Genomic DNA, 12,605 nt, shown 5'->3' on the forward strand with positions numbered 1-12,605 from the left:
ATCAGCATCTTCAAACCGGTTATTATTATCTTTGTGTTGCAGCATTCGTATTATTATTTCATATCTATTCATATTAATATTCTATCATATCTATTTATATTAAATATTGTAGGCTATAAAAAGCTTTATATTAAATAAATAAAAATATATCTATATTTATCGAATCATATAAATCACTTTTAACTCGGTTAATCGTATATTCCACGTGTACTTGCCGCGTTAACGATTCACCGAATAAAGGTTCAAAGCTCTATAAAAAAACTCTACGATAAAGAAGTTTGAAACCAGGTGTAGGATTACGATCGAACAGGAGGCGCGTATTTGTTAGAGGGTCGCGTTACCGTTTCACTCGGCATCAGCTGTTGGGACAAGTTTACGACGAGCGCGCGACATCCTTCTTACCCGACACTGGAATGGAAAACAAATAAATGTCGCGTACGAGGTGGTTAAATGTGACCGCGTGCCGCGCATGCCCAGACATCACTTGAAATTCTACGTACGCCGCCGGCGTGAGAACACGTACGCCTCGATGCCACCGGTATGCTTTTGTTAACTCGAAGTCATATTAAAAGAAAGTGAAATGCTTTGAATTATACGTACACGTACGAAAAGAAAGTCGTCCGTGACGGGCCGCCATTGAACCGTGTCGATAGCGAATTTTTTTCGCAACCCAGTCACGAACTGTTTAATTTCTAACTGCAATACTTTAAATCATATCTCGTGACGAAACTTTTTGCGACTAGAAAGTATTTGCATGATCTAAATCTTTTGAACGATATTTTTAACGAGCTATCTATTTTCAATACGACGTATTGAACAATTAAATTCATAATTGTATATCGCAAAGTTAATATACATAGATTGATTTCGTATCGGTGTAATTTAGAAAATAAAGATGTAAAATAAAAATAAAATGAAGTTATCGATGACTCACCTTCGGTTTCTCCCGTTTCTTCTTAATGATGAGTCCATCGTTCTCGATATAATCGGGCACCTCCTTCCGGTTACTGAAATTGAACACCATGGTGTTGTTTTGCTGGTTCCAAGGTTTCGTCTCCCATAATCCGGCGCCGCCCGAATTCGACTTTTTAGCAGGTTGAATTTCGTCCGCGCTCTTCAAGCTAACAACTACCTTGGTTGGTTGTTCTATGCTCTTCACTCGATTGATCAGATTCTTTTCCAACTCTCGATTGCTCAGATTTTGCTGAGGATGTTGAGTCTTGGTGGACACGAGGGGTCTGATTATACCTATTTGTTTTTGGGGAGGGGACTCGGTCTTTTGGCATCTTATCGTCTTCGTCTCGTTCCCCTGTGGATACGAACTGTTGGTCGAGGATTTGATCAGGCCCAGGCTGCAGATAGCACCGATTGGTTTCGTTTCAACGTTCGCTTTGGTCTCCGTCTCCTCCTTAACATCCTCGTTCTTCCTATCGTTCTTGTTGTCCAACTCCAATCTCTCTTGCAGCCTGGACACTGTCTCTTGATCCGTTACAACGTTCGCGGAACCTCCGGACAAAAACGACTTGCCCCGGGATTCTAGGGACGGCAACTTCGTTTCTGTTCGTGTGTCCGTGTGTTGATTTTGCTCGTCCATCGGTTTCTGCCCATTCTGTTTGAATCCAGGCAAGTAACTCTTGTTGGATATCGGTTTGTCGCTGAAGCAAAATTGCATGGTGACCCCGGTTCTCGCGATATTCTCCAACGCCGTTTTCGAGATCGTCTTCGGCCCATCCGTTTCCTCTCGCTCGTGCTCATCGTCGCTGTGATTCGCGTTGTCGATCGCCGACTTATCGTCAATCTTCTCCCGTTCAATCGGACTCTGTATCCTTTCCGTAGCTTGTTGCTGCCTTGGATGTTCCACGATGCTCACTATGTTCCCATTCTCCTCGATTTGTTGCTGCCGCGACAGCTTTCCGTTGTCGGGCATGGACGTCTGTCTGAAAAACTCCCTGCTAGGACTCGGAGGCGGTTTGTGGACGGGGCTGGAATTCTGCCTGGTCAGATCCTTCATCGGGGATGGCGGCGAGTGGACGCGCGGCGAGCTCTGCCTGAGCGTGTCTTTCATCGGGGACGAAGGGCTCTGCAACCTGGGCGAGGATATTCTGGGGGAGAGAATGGGCGTTACGGGCGGTGACTTGATGCTGATCTCCAGCGAGGATTTTAATTTACTTAATTGCGGCTCGGGGCTGGGCGCGGGCGAGAATTTCAATTTGAAGGATGGCTCGGGCGACGGGGACGGGGAATGCGACTTCTCGATCTGCTGGAACTTGCTGACCACCGAGGACACCGACTGAACGATAGGATCCGTGATTACGCCATCGATGTGATACTCTTCCTGCCCGTCCTGGGTCTCGATCAACTCGGCCGTGGGTTTCTGCGGCAGCACGATCTTCTTCGGTGAGGTTGGAATCGGCCTGGAATTCCCGTTCACAAATGGTTTAGGTTGAATAGGTGGTTTCGGCCCTACCTTCTTCTGTGCCTGCGCCTTAAACGTGTCGTTGATCGTTTTAAACGTGGCCACTTTCGCGGCAACCTCGCCTTTTGGTTTCAGCTTCCTCGCGGATCCCTCGAAGATCCTCATCGTCGTCTTGACTAGATCCGGGGGCGGCCTCTCCGTTTCCGCCAACAACGGTTTGATCCTCTTCGGTTTGTTCACGGGTTTCGGCCTGTCCAACTCGCCCAATCGACTCTCTATTTTCACCGGGTTACGATCGATCAGGATAATGTGATCGTTGACCGGTTCCTGTTTCAAACCATTGGTAGCACGAGCGTGGGATACACCGTGGGTACTACCAACTTCATCCGCCCCATTGTACCTCAGCAACGTTTCGACGCTTCGTGCTCGTTTCATCGATTCATTGCCGCGGGAAGCATTTCTATACCTGTCGGTTTTCGCTGCAGCACCATTAGTCGCTCGTTTCGTGTATTTTCTCACGTTTTTCTCCCCGTGTTCCTCATCACAATCCAAAAGATCCTCGAGACTCGCCGCGCGTCTAAAACGTTGCACCGAGACGCGATTCTTGTTCATCTCTTTGAGAGTGAGGTTAAGATATTTGCTCTTCAGTTTATTCACTATACCCGGTCCGTATTGCAGCTCTTCCGAACTGTCGCTTTCACCGTCATCACTCGCATCTCGATTCCTCGCCATTTCTGTTTCGATTTTACCTGTTTTCATTTTCGCCAAATCCGCAAGAAGATCCCTCTCCACTTTGTTGCTTCTACAGCCACGATGCTCGTCGCAATTTGACAACAAATCACTGCTTTTCCCGTCCTGCTTGGATTCCTCGATTTCCAAACCGTCACCTTGTTCCGATTTTCGTTCCATGTCCGTCGACGACTTACTCATCATATCGTTCGCAACATCCTCCGAGTCGGAGCAGAACGAAAGATCCACTTCGAGACGCATGTTGCACGCGACTGTCGAGGCAACGTCCGTGGTGGCGGTTGTTCCGCTGCTGACGATGGCGCCACACGCCGGTCCTCTTGAGAAAAACGGCGAAGATGATACGACACCAGCTATGGCGCTTCCACCACTACTACCGTTAACACTCGATATATTCACCATATTCACACTATCTTCTCCGCTGCTTGTCGTCCGCGTTCTCGATGACACATTGCCGGCTATGCACTGTTCTTGAACACCGGTCGAATCAGTGAATTCTGTCGTTCCACTCGTTGTTGTCGTCGACGAGCCAATTACCGCGGAACATAGCTTCACACTGGCCCCGTTACTCGCGAGAACTTTGTTTTGTTGCCTACGACGCTGTATTAAGTCTCTTTTCCACTGTGGCACGTTACTGCCGTTCGTTTCACCGGCGCTTGTCGTCGTGTTGCTGGTGGTAGCCATGTTGGACGCGCGATGGGCGCGTTCGCAAACGCGCGCCCGAGTTTACGCGACACCACAATCCCTTTCGGCTCGTTCCGATTCTCTACTTGTCAAAATAAATATTTTTTTCCTCACACGCAATATTTCGTGTTCATGTTATTGGCACAAATTCTTCTAACAACAAAGAACATGAGCAGCTGCGAACGTTCGATGTAAAATCGATGTCTTTGACACATATGTACGATCGCACGCGCACGTTGACAGAAGACACGTTTCGTTCAGCCGGGAATAATTTATATCATTTTTTCCTTTTACTTTGAAGAAACAGTGTTCTCGATAGATACTTGTTATCAACGAGCCGTAATGCAAATAATAGAAATAGCCATTGATTCTATACGTATGTGTGTATATATATATGAAATCAGAAGCAAGTTTAATAAAGAATAATCCAAAAAAAGGCACCTGTCGTGAGAAAAGCACACACGCATACACACACGCACACTGCGCACAAAATCGAAAGGAACGAGCTGCACGATTCGACGTATCGTACACGTACTGTTTCACTCTGTGATAACTATCATGTTCGTTTCCTAGTGTAACGTTGTACTCGGCAAAGGTCCGCCAATCGTTGAAAATCGAAAGTACCTGCCTGTGAGGACGCACTCACGCACGCACTCACGCACTCATACGAAACGCCGACGAAAGGCGAGCACGGCCGTCCTTACTCGTTCGCACGCACTCCACTCCTGTCCCTGTCGAGATATCGCCTCTCTCTCCCGTCTCCTATGCACCAGCCCCCTCTCGTAGCACGAAACAGCCCATCCAAATCTCTCTTCTCTTTCACCCCTCTTCTTAGCCCCGTTTTCCTTTACTATCGTTCTCTCCACCACCCTGACGTTTACTCTTTCGACCGATCAAATATCGCTGCTATCGAATATCGCGGACCAACAATCGAAATCGCGTTTAGGGTTACGAGGGTGTATCGCGAGTGAAACTTCGATTCCAGAGGGCGGGAAATATAAAGCGAAAAATAAAAAGGGTTCGTATAAGTGTTTAAAAAATTATCGATACGAGTATTATTGTAATATTATTTTTTCTTATCGTAAAAATCGTTCGAATATTATTATTTTTAAAGTTAATATGTAATATTTTAACAATATAAATATTAAACGCAATTTGCTATTTATCCTTGGACCTTTATCATTAAACAAAGTTAGTAAAAAAATGTTACATGTGTCGAGCACATTTAGAACAAGGGGGAAGCGCATCCGGTGAACGATAATAATGGGTGTATGAGAAAAACAGGACGGATCTGAGAATCGGAACGAACGATGACCTAAAACAAGGAATCCCGAGCACTCGGCTCGTTTCCTCGCGTTCCGTGACGAGGCGAGTCCCGCTCGGAATGTTTGTTCATTGCACGCTTTACGCGAAACTCTTGTGTGGGTGTTATTATCTCGTTATATTGTAGAGTGGTGTTTTATACGCACGGGATTATATTAGCCCTGGCTGGTTCACGAAATAGTTCACTTCCGGTGTCGGCACTACTATCAGAGCGTGCGAAGATTCATGGTAATATTCTGGACGTTGTCTAGAAAAAAAAAAAGAAAAAAGAAAATATTTTTAAATATACTTAGCTGTGGAATCGTTCAATTTCATCTTACAAAAATTAGATTCATTACGTAAAAAATTTGCAATAAATAGTTTATCGATTGTCGTTTGTTCGATTAAAATATAACTTTAAAAATTTCTAATGTTTTTAAATGAAAAATAAATCACTATTATAAAGATTGTGAGAAATATCCAATTTGTGAAATATATATTTATAAACATGTATGTATTTATGCACATAGGTTTTGTATAAGAGATTCAAAGTAATTATGAATTATAAGGTGTATTGTGGAAAGTGAAGAAAGAAACTCAATGTTCTATGTATTTTAACAATGTGAAAAATTCATAATATAATGTAAGTTTCATTGAATAATAGAAATGCCTACAAATCCTTACATGGAACGTACACAATTTATGCAATTATTTATATAATATGATCTAACATGAATGATGTAATAAAGTTATCAGAAAATCTGGAATGTGATTTTAATAATTTGTTTTCATATGAATAGTGATAGTAAAGTGTTTTTTACGTCATTTTTACGTCATTTTAATAAATTCGGCGACAATTCTTTATTCTCAGATATTCAAATTATGCTTCAATATCGAATTATTACTTTTAACTGCTTTGGACAAAAAATATTATCAAGTAACCGTGGAACTATGGAAATATTTTTTATGTTTCATTTTTTCTTTTTATAATTATGTTATTATGAATACAAACTTTTAAAATTGAAAGTTTGTAACGTGTAATTTCACAAATTAAATTATATTTGAATATGTTCAAAATTCGTACGATGTACAATTTCATTGGTTGGAAAAGCTAACGTATCTTTAGTATTTGTAAAGTATAAGATAATATGGCCGCCAGTTCTTGACGCGTACGGAACCAGTTTCCAATATGAAACCGGTTTGGAACTAGTTTTCATTGGTTTTTCGGCCCTCTGCAAGACCGTACCACGACCGAGATTGGCACTTGTGTTGTACTTCTCTCAGAGATTGGAACGGAGGTTACGTTACGAGTGTGTGCTAATATGGCCGATATTACTGAACAGAAAGGTAAGAAACTAGTTTTCAAACAAGGTTAGGTCCTATTATTGCCCTGTATTCATTGTTGATTCTATGCTGTTTCGAATGCCTGGCGCTCATATCGTATATTTCGAAAGTCAGCCGTAGGCACGTTTTAGATACCTATAATAAACAATCCTGTTTTACGCGGGAAACTTGAATAGTCCTGCTGCTTTTTTTTAAAATTGTTAAAAATTATTTTATATAGTTAAGAAATATATCAGTGGACTTACTTGTTTTTTCCTTTTCAATTATTGTTTTCTGCTTATTTAAAACATGTTTAAATCACTTTGACGTGTAAATATATTCTTATAAAAGGAGAAACTCTCGACGCACAAATGGAAATCAAAGTGGAACCATCAGTACAAGGATATATTGAAGAAGAACACGAAAACAGTTTTCCCGGTTTTGAAAGTAACAACGCAATTGCTTCTAGTGCTGATGTTGGTGCTTTAAATTTGTGGACCAGTAAGGCTACTGCATGTCTTATTAGTCAATATAAAAAATATCATTCGATGGTAGGGCAATCGACTCAGATTCGAAGTTTACGTGAGATGTTCGAAATGATCTCTCTTGAGATGCAAAAACATGGATTTTACTTCAGTCCTCAGAAATGCGAGAACAAGTGGCGTGTTCTAGAACGAAAATACAAAAATCTCGTGTTTCGAGAACGATTAAAAAAACCTGGTAGGATGAGACATTATGGACAATGGGAACATAAAAGAGCATTGGATGAAATTTTTAAAGAAAAGAAAAAGCATATGTACTTGGATAAAAATGATTTTCCATCACCACCTGGTTCTGCAAGATACATGTTCATCTTACCAAAACAAGTGAACGAAGAATCAAGCAATATTGTCGTTAACCAACAACAAGAAGATCCTCTTGCAGCATCGCCAACGAATTCTTCTACAAGCAACAAAAATGAAGCAGTGGATCAGAAAGAAACTCTGACGGCACTTTTTGACAAATTTCTCGATGAATTGACAAAACATTTTGCTCTTGCGGAGAAAAATAAAGAAAAAAGACATAAAGAAAAAATGGCACTACGACAAAGTGAGTTGGAAGTTCAAAAAAAACTTTTAAAATTAAAAGAACAAAAAGTTGAATTACAACGACTTCAAATTATTGCTGCTGCACAACATATACATTTGAACATGTAGCAAAAACAAACTGATACTTTAAATCAAACAAAAAAAATTAGAACGATGATTTTACGTTTAAATTTTTTACAATTTGTTTGCAAAACAAATACTTTTATTAATTGTTTTTATATAAAATATTTTGTACGAATATACTTTTAAATTATAAATAATTTTATTTGTGATAATTATTGCAATATAAATATAAATATATATTTTTTAATACCTTTTTATAACGTATTAAATCGTTTTCGGCAGTTTGGACTTAATAGTTATATAAAGAAGCGTACAGGTGGCAGCACTTTCCACACCGTCAATTCTATAGCTGTATGACAGACAAGGAAAATAAACAGTAAGAAAAAGATAGAAAAAGAATATAAAAGTGAATAGTGGTGCCATCTGCCGTGTATTAAAAGAATTATATTTCCAGAAAAAGAATATAAAGTGAATGGTGGCGCCATCTGTTGAGTATTGAACGCATTATATTTGTAAAAGAATATAATGCGAATGCTAGTGCCATCTGTTGTGCATCGAAAGAATTATATTTTTAGAAAAAGCGTATAAAGTGAATGGTGGCGCCATCTGTTAAATATTGAAAGAATTATATTTCTAAATAAAGCCGATAGATGGCGCCACCGTTAAGTATTGGCAAAATTATATTTACAAAAGAAATCAAGAGATGGCGCCACCATTAAGTATTCAACCTATTTTCTGTTCTTGTTTTATTATTTGCTTTCCTTGTCTATATTTAGTTCCTCCTTGAATAAAGAGATGGCGCCACCATTAAGTATTCAGCCTATTTTCTGTTCTTGTTTATTATTTGCTTTCCTTGTCTATATTTAGTTCCTCCTGAGTAAAGAGATGGCGCCACCGTTAAGTATTTAGCTTATTTTCTGTTTCTGTTTTATTATTTGCTTTCCTTGTCTATATTTAGTTCCTCCTGAATAAAGAGATGGCGCCACCATTAAGTATTCAACCTATTTTCTATTTTTTTTTATTATTTGCTTTCCTTGTTTATCTTATTGTTTCTTTTAAGGTGTTCAAGAGATGGCGTTAGTTTCCTAATTTTTACCATATATCTATCTTTCTTTTATTATTTATTCTTCTTGTTCATATTTATTCTTGGCGCCTAACCACAAAAGAGGTATTGGATTTCAATTGAATATATTTTCATTATTTCTCTTTTAAAGCTACAATATATTTCAATTATAAGAAAGAATTGTAAGAAATATATAGATATTATATATTTTCAATTTTATAATGTATTTTTAGGATGACAGATTCATACAAAATATTATAACCTTAAATATTATAACCATGTATGTTTTTTTTCGACAGAATTATTTCGAAAATGGGACTTAAACAAACGAAAACTGGATAACAAAAGGAATAAGAAGAAATTTCAAATCATTTTATTGAAAAATGCTATCAAAGATTTGTTTTTTTGACTTTCTGTAATCTTGTAACACATTCCTAAAATTTGAAGTTAATTGTTTAAACACTAATTATTATTGAACCTAAGGTAACATTTAATATTATTTTAATATAAGATTCTAAACAAAATATTATAATATCACAAGTTATTTTTATAGTTTTAGTTTTATAGTTCATAATATATTTGATCCTGATATTATGTATATTTCATTATATTTTATTTCTTATTCTATTTCTTTAATTTATATTCTTCATTTCATACATAAATAATGTCTAAATATTATATGTCTTGTAAATATTATTTTAAAAAACGTTAAATTTAAAAATTTAAAGAAATATAACTTTATCTTTAAAAATATAATTAAAATATGTTAATTTTTAATGGATTTATTAATGAATTAATATCAGATTGTAATCAACTAGAGATATTGATTCTAAAATAAATTATGTATAAAAATAAAAATTTGATAAAATGAAAAGTAATTCTTTTTTATACATAATACGGAACATAATATGGAATCACCATTTTAATTATCTGTTTCACAATAGTTTAAATGTATTCATGTATAAAATATAATACTTCATAAATGCCTACAATATGTTTTATAACAGAATGTTTGTTATTTCTCATTTGTGATATTGTATTAAAATTGAATTGCAATTTCAACTAAATTTTAATACAAAATCACAATTTATTAACGTTGCAATCTTATTTTGAATTGAACATTGAGAATGACGTTAAAGTGGTAAAGGGATCCCGTAGTGCACCCGAGGCATGGAACAAAAAAATATATTAAATTACATCTCTTCTGTATCTCATCTGTAACTATATTCATTAAGCAACTGATATACCCGTTTTTTTTTTCCAGTAAAAAACTAGTTATTTACTTTTCACATAAACATTCTTCTTCCCTTTCATCTTACAAATAAAATCAGTAATCAATAATGAAACGAATATAAATTGTTAATAAAGAGTAATGAATATAAAAGGCTAACATGCTGAGCTTACAAGTTGTAATCTTTTACAAAATGTTAAAAAAAAATATTATCTTTCTACACAATCCCTATAGAATCAAGTTTATAGAAGAAACGTATCTCTTATGCTATGCATATACCTCGTACATCATGTTACATGGCGCAAAGATATGTTGGGGGTTTGGTTTTATTGTTAAAAGTTACAGCGCGGTTATTCCTGTTCAACATTAAGGATTACTTTCGCTATGTATGCTGTCTCGTGCTCCTAATGACTCAATTTATTAAGCGGCGATTCAAAAGATTGCCTCCCTAGGCTTCGTCGCATTGATATTGCACCTTCAAAGGATCATGCAACGCGTAGGGCTCGACAGAAATTTATAGCGTTTAAATGCAATTTCATTATTCTATCTTATCGGATTAACACAAATCAAGTGCTTTTTTTTTTCTTCTTTTTTTTTCTTCTTTTTTTTTTTTTTCCTCCTTTGCACCTTCATTTTATTTATGAATGTTGTATGTAAATGTGGATCATAAATTACTCTGAGCTCTCAACGGAAACATAATAGTAATATAACAGAGATGAAATTGTTTTGCAACTTTACCATCGTTAATTATTGTTCGAAATAAATGAAACGTATGTCCGTGTTATTCCATCCCAGGGGAAAAAAATTTAGTTCATCATACGAAATATAGGATTGAACTATAAATAAAAACAACGGGGGAACAGCAGGGAAAGTTAGATTATTGATTCAATCAACTCGGTGAATCGTATAATTCTATATAATTAACATTCTCGGTACGAAGTCATTCAATTCGTGATGTGATTAATTGAAATGCCGCGAGAAAAAAATCTTGTGGAAAGTGAAATGACAATGTCTGATGACTGTGGAATAAGTCTCTGCGGATATAATATTTTTTACAATCTTTATTTTTTTTTTTTTTTTCACAGATTGTTAGAAAGTTAAAATTTCATTAGAGATAAAATTCAACATTGACAGAATGGAAGGCTTACGTTTGATGGAGCTTGATTACGAGGATGTTAGACGCGTATTTATTCCATCAAGGTAGCGGACTACCTTGGTGTCACCTTACATTATCCAGTGCATGACGATTATACGTTTGGAATTTTGAAAAATGCATTCCTGTTACGCAAAACAGATTAAACAACAAATAAACTTTTCTCCGCAATAATTATCCGCCGTTCGATCAATAATTGAAAGGCTGAGAGAAAGAAAAAAAAAAAAATAAAGAAAATATCATAAAAGTATTTTTCATTTTCTTAATCTTTCCTCGTACAATCTCGTTTATACTTTATCGATAATTACTTAATCTTATATATTTTAAACGTTTAAAAACGATCCCCATTTAATCGAAACTGCTTGAGAAATACGTTAAAATATGGTCTCCACGAGTTTACGAGAATACCGAGAAACGACAAAGGGCAAACAATTTTACAAACGGTCGCGAATGCTTTTCGGGAAAAAATCGGTGAAACCGGTTACACCTGGCTGTACGAGTATTCGTATGCACTAACGACACGTACGCGTTGCATATGATACACACACACGAGTGCAAGAGTTATACGCGTGCACGTGCAGGTACGTGGCAATAGGTGCACCTTTGGATAAGTGGTAGCTCCACGGAAGGGCTCCACTTCGCTTGATACGGGTGTGAGTACGGCGGGGTAATAGCGTGGAGTCGACCAGTCGTCCAGTCGAGCCGCGACTACCGAGCGGTGAGCATATATTTTCTATAATTTCTTTTCGGGACTTTGACGGGAAATTAAAAAAACCGCGGGGGGAAAGGAGGGATTTGAAAGCATCGTTGCATCGTGTACGACATGAATTTTAATTGGAACGTGCAGGATTCTGGTGTTAAAAGTAGCTACGCGAGTAGGCACGTCTTGCCGAAATTTCGCGTGTAAACAGAAGGTGAAGGAGGACACGCGATTCGTTGCTGCATGTCCACGCACGCGTACACGTTCTTCACGTTATATCGTATTGAAATGTGCATCGTAGCAATTGTGGCTTCGCATGACCTGTGAATATTCTATTCGTAAAACGCAATACGGTTTTGTAATCCACGAAAAATCGTTCGAATTTTCATCTGTGCATCTGTCCATTAGATTCTGGAATCCGTTCAATCGTTCGTTTCAAAACAAAGGCCTTGAGGTATAAATTTATATAGCTGTGGAAATATAAACAAATACCAATTGTGTATACATAATTCTACGTACAAAATTCTACGTATTAAACAAAAACGTTAGCATAACATAACCAACGTGTCTCCAACGTATATTTTTGGAGACGTATATCGTGTCGAGAAAGATAAGAGTGAAGAATCGATTTCCAACCAATATATCGATCGATACTTTTCGAGAGTTACTCTATCTCGCACAAAAGAGATAACTCGCGAGAAAAGGAGAATCGAATCTCGATTCTGGCGGAATTCTCAGTGGCAAATGGCTCGATCAAATTGTATGCATCGCGTCCTGATCTTTACCTCGCGTTTTGCAGCATGTTGCGAGCCCTGAAGGTTCTGTCTAAGTAACA

General features: G+C 37.6%; 2 protein-coding genes across 2 annotated transcripts in view; one reads left to right on the top strand and one right to left on the bottom strand.

The window, feature by feature from the left end:
* Window positions 1-4,724, bottom strand: part of LOC408761 — a 42,106-nt gene extending 37,382 nt beyond the window's left edge. Inside the window, exon 1 of the mRNA XM_392295.6 lies at window positions 935-4,724. Coding sequence (XP_392295.3) covers window positions 935-3,847 — 2,913 coding nt within the window. The 5' untranslated portion in view covers window positions 3,848-4,724. The remainder of the gene's footprint in view (window positions 1-934) is intronic.
* Window positions 4,725-6,257: 1,533 nt separating this feature from the next.
* On the top strand, window positions 6,258-7,730 carry LOC725791. The gene is made up of 2 exons (XM_001121598.5): window positions 6,258-6,496; window positions 6,824-7,730. Exons 1-2 carry the CDS (start codon window positions 6,472-6,474, stop codon window positions 7,666-7,668), a joined length of 870 nt encoding a protein of 289 aa, XP_001121598.1. The 5' UTR covers window positions 6,258-6,471; the 3' UTR covers window positions 7,669-7,730.
* Window positions 7,731-12,605: the final 4,875 nt, after the last annotated feature.

The sequence above is a fragment of the Apis mellifera genome, linkage group LG3 (genome assembly GCF_003254395.2).
Source record: "Apis mellifera strain DH4 linkage group LG3, Amel_HAv3.1, whole genome shotgun sequence".
NCBI lineage: Eukaryota > Metazoa > Arthropoda > Insecta > Hymenoptera > Apidae > Apis > Apis mellifera.

Coding starts and splice junctions, on each gene's coding strand:
- LOC725791 (XM_001121598.5), top strand. CDS start 6,472: ATGGCCGATATTACTGAACAGAAAG. Junction 6,497..6,823: donor CGATATTACTGAACAGAAAG/GTAAGAAACTAG, acceptor TTCTTATAAAAG/GAGAAACTCTCGACGCACAA.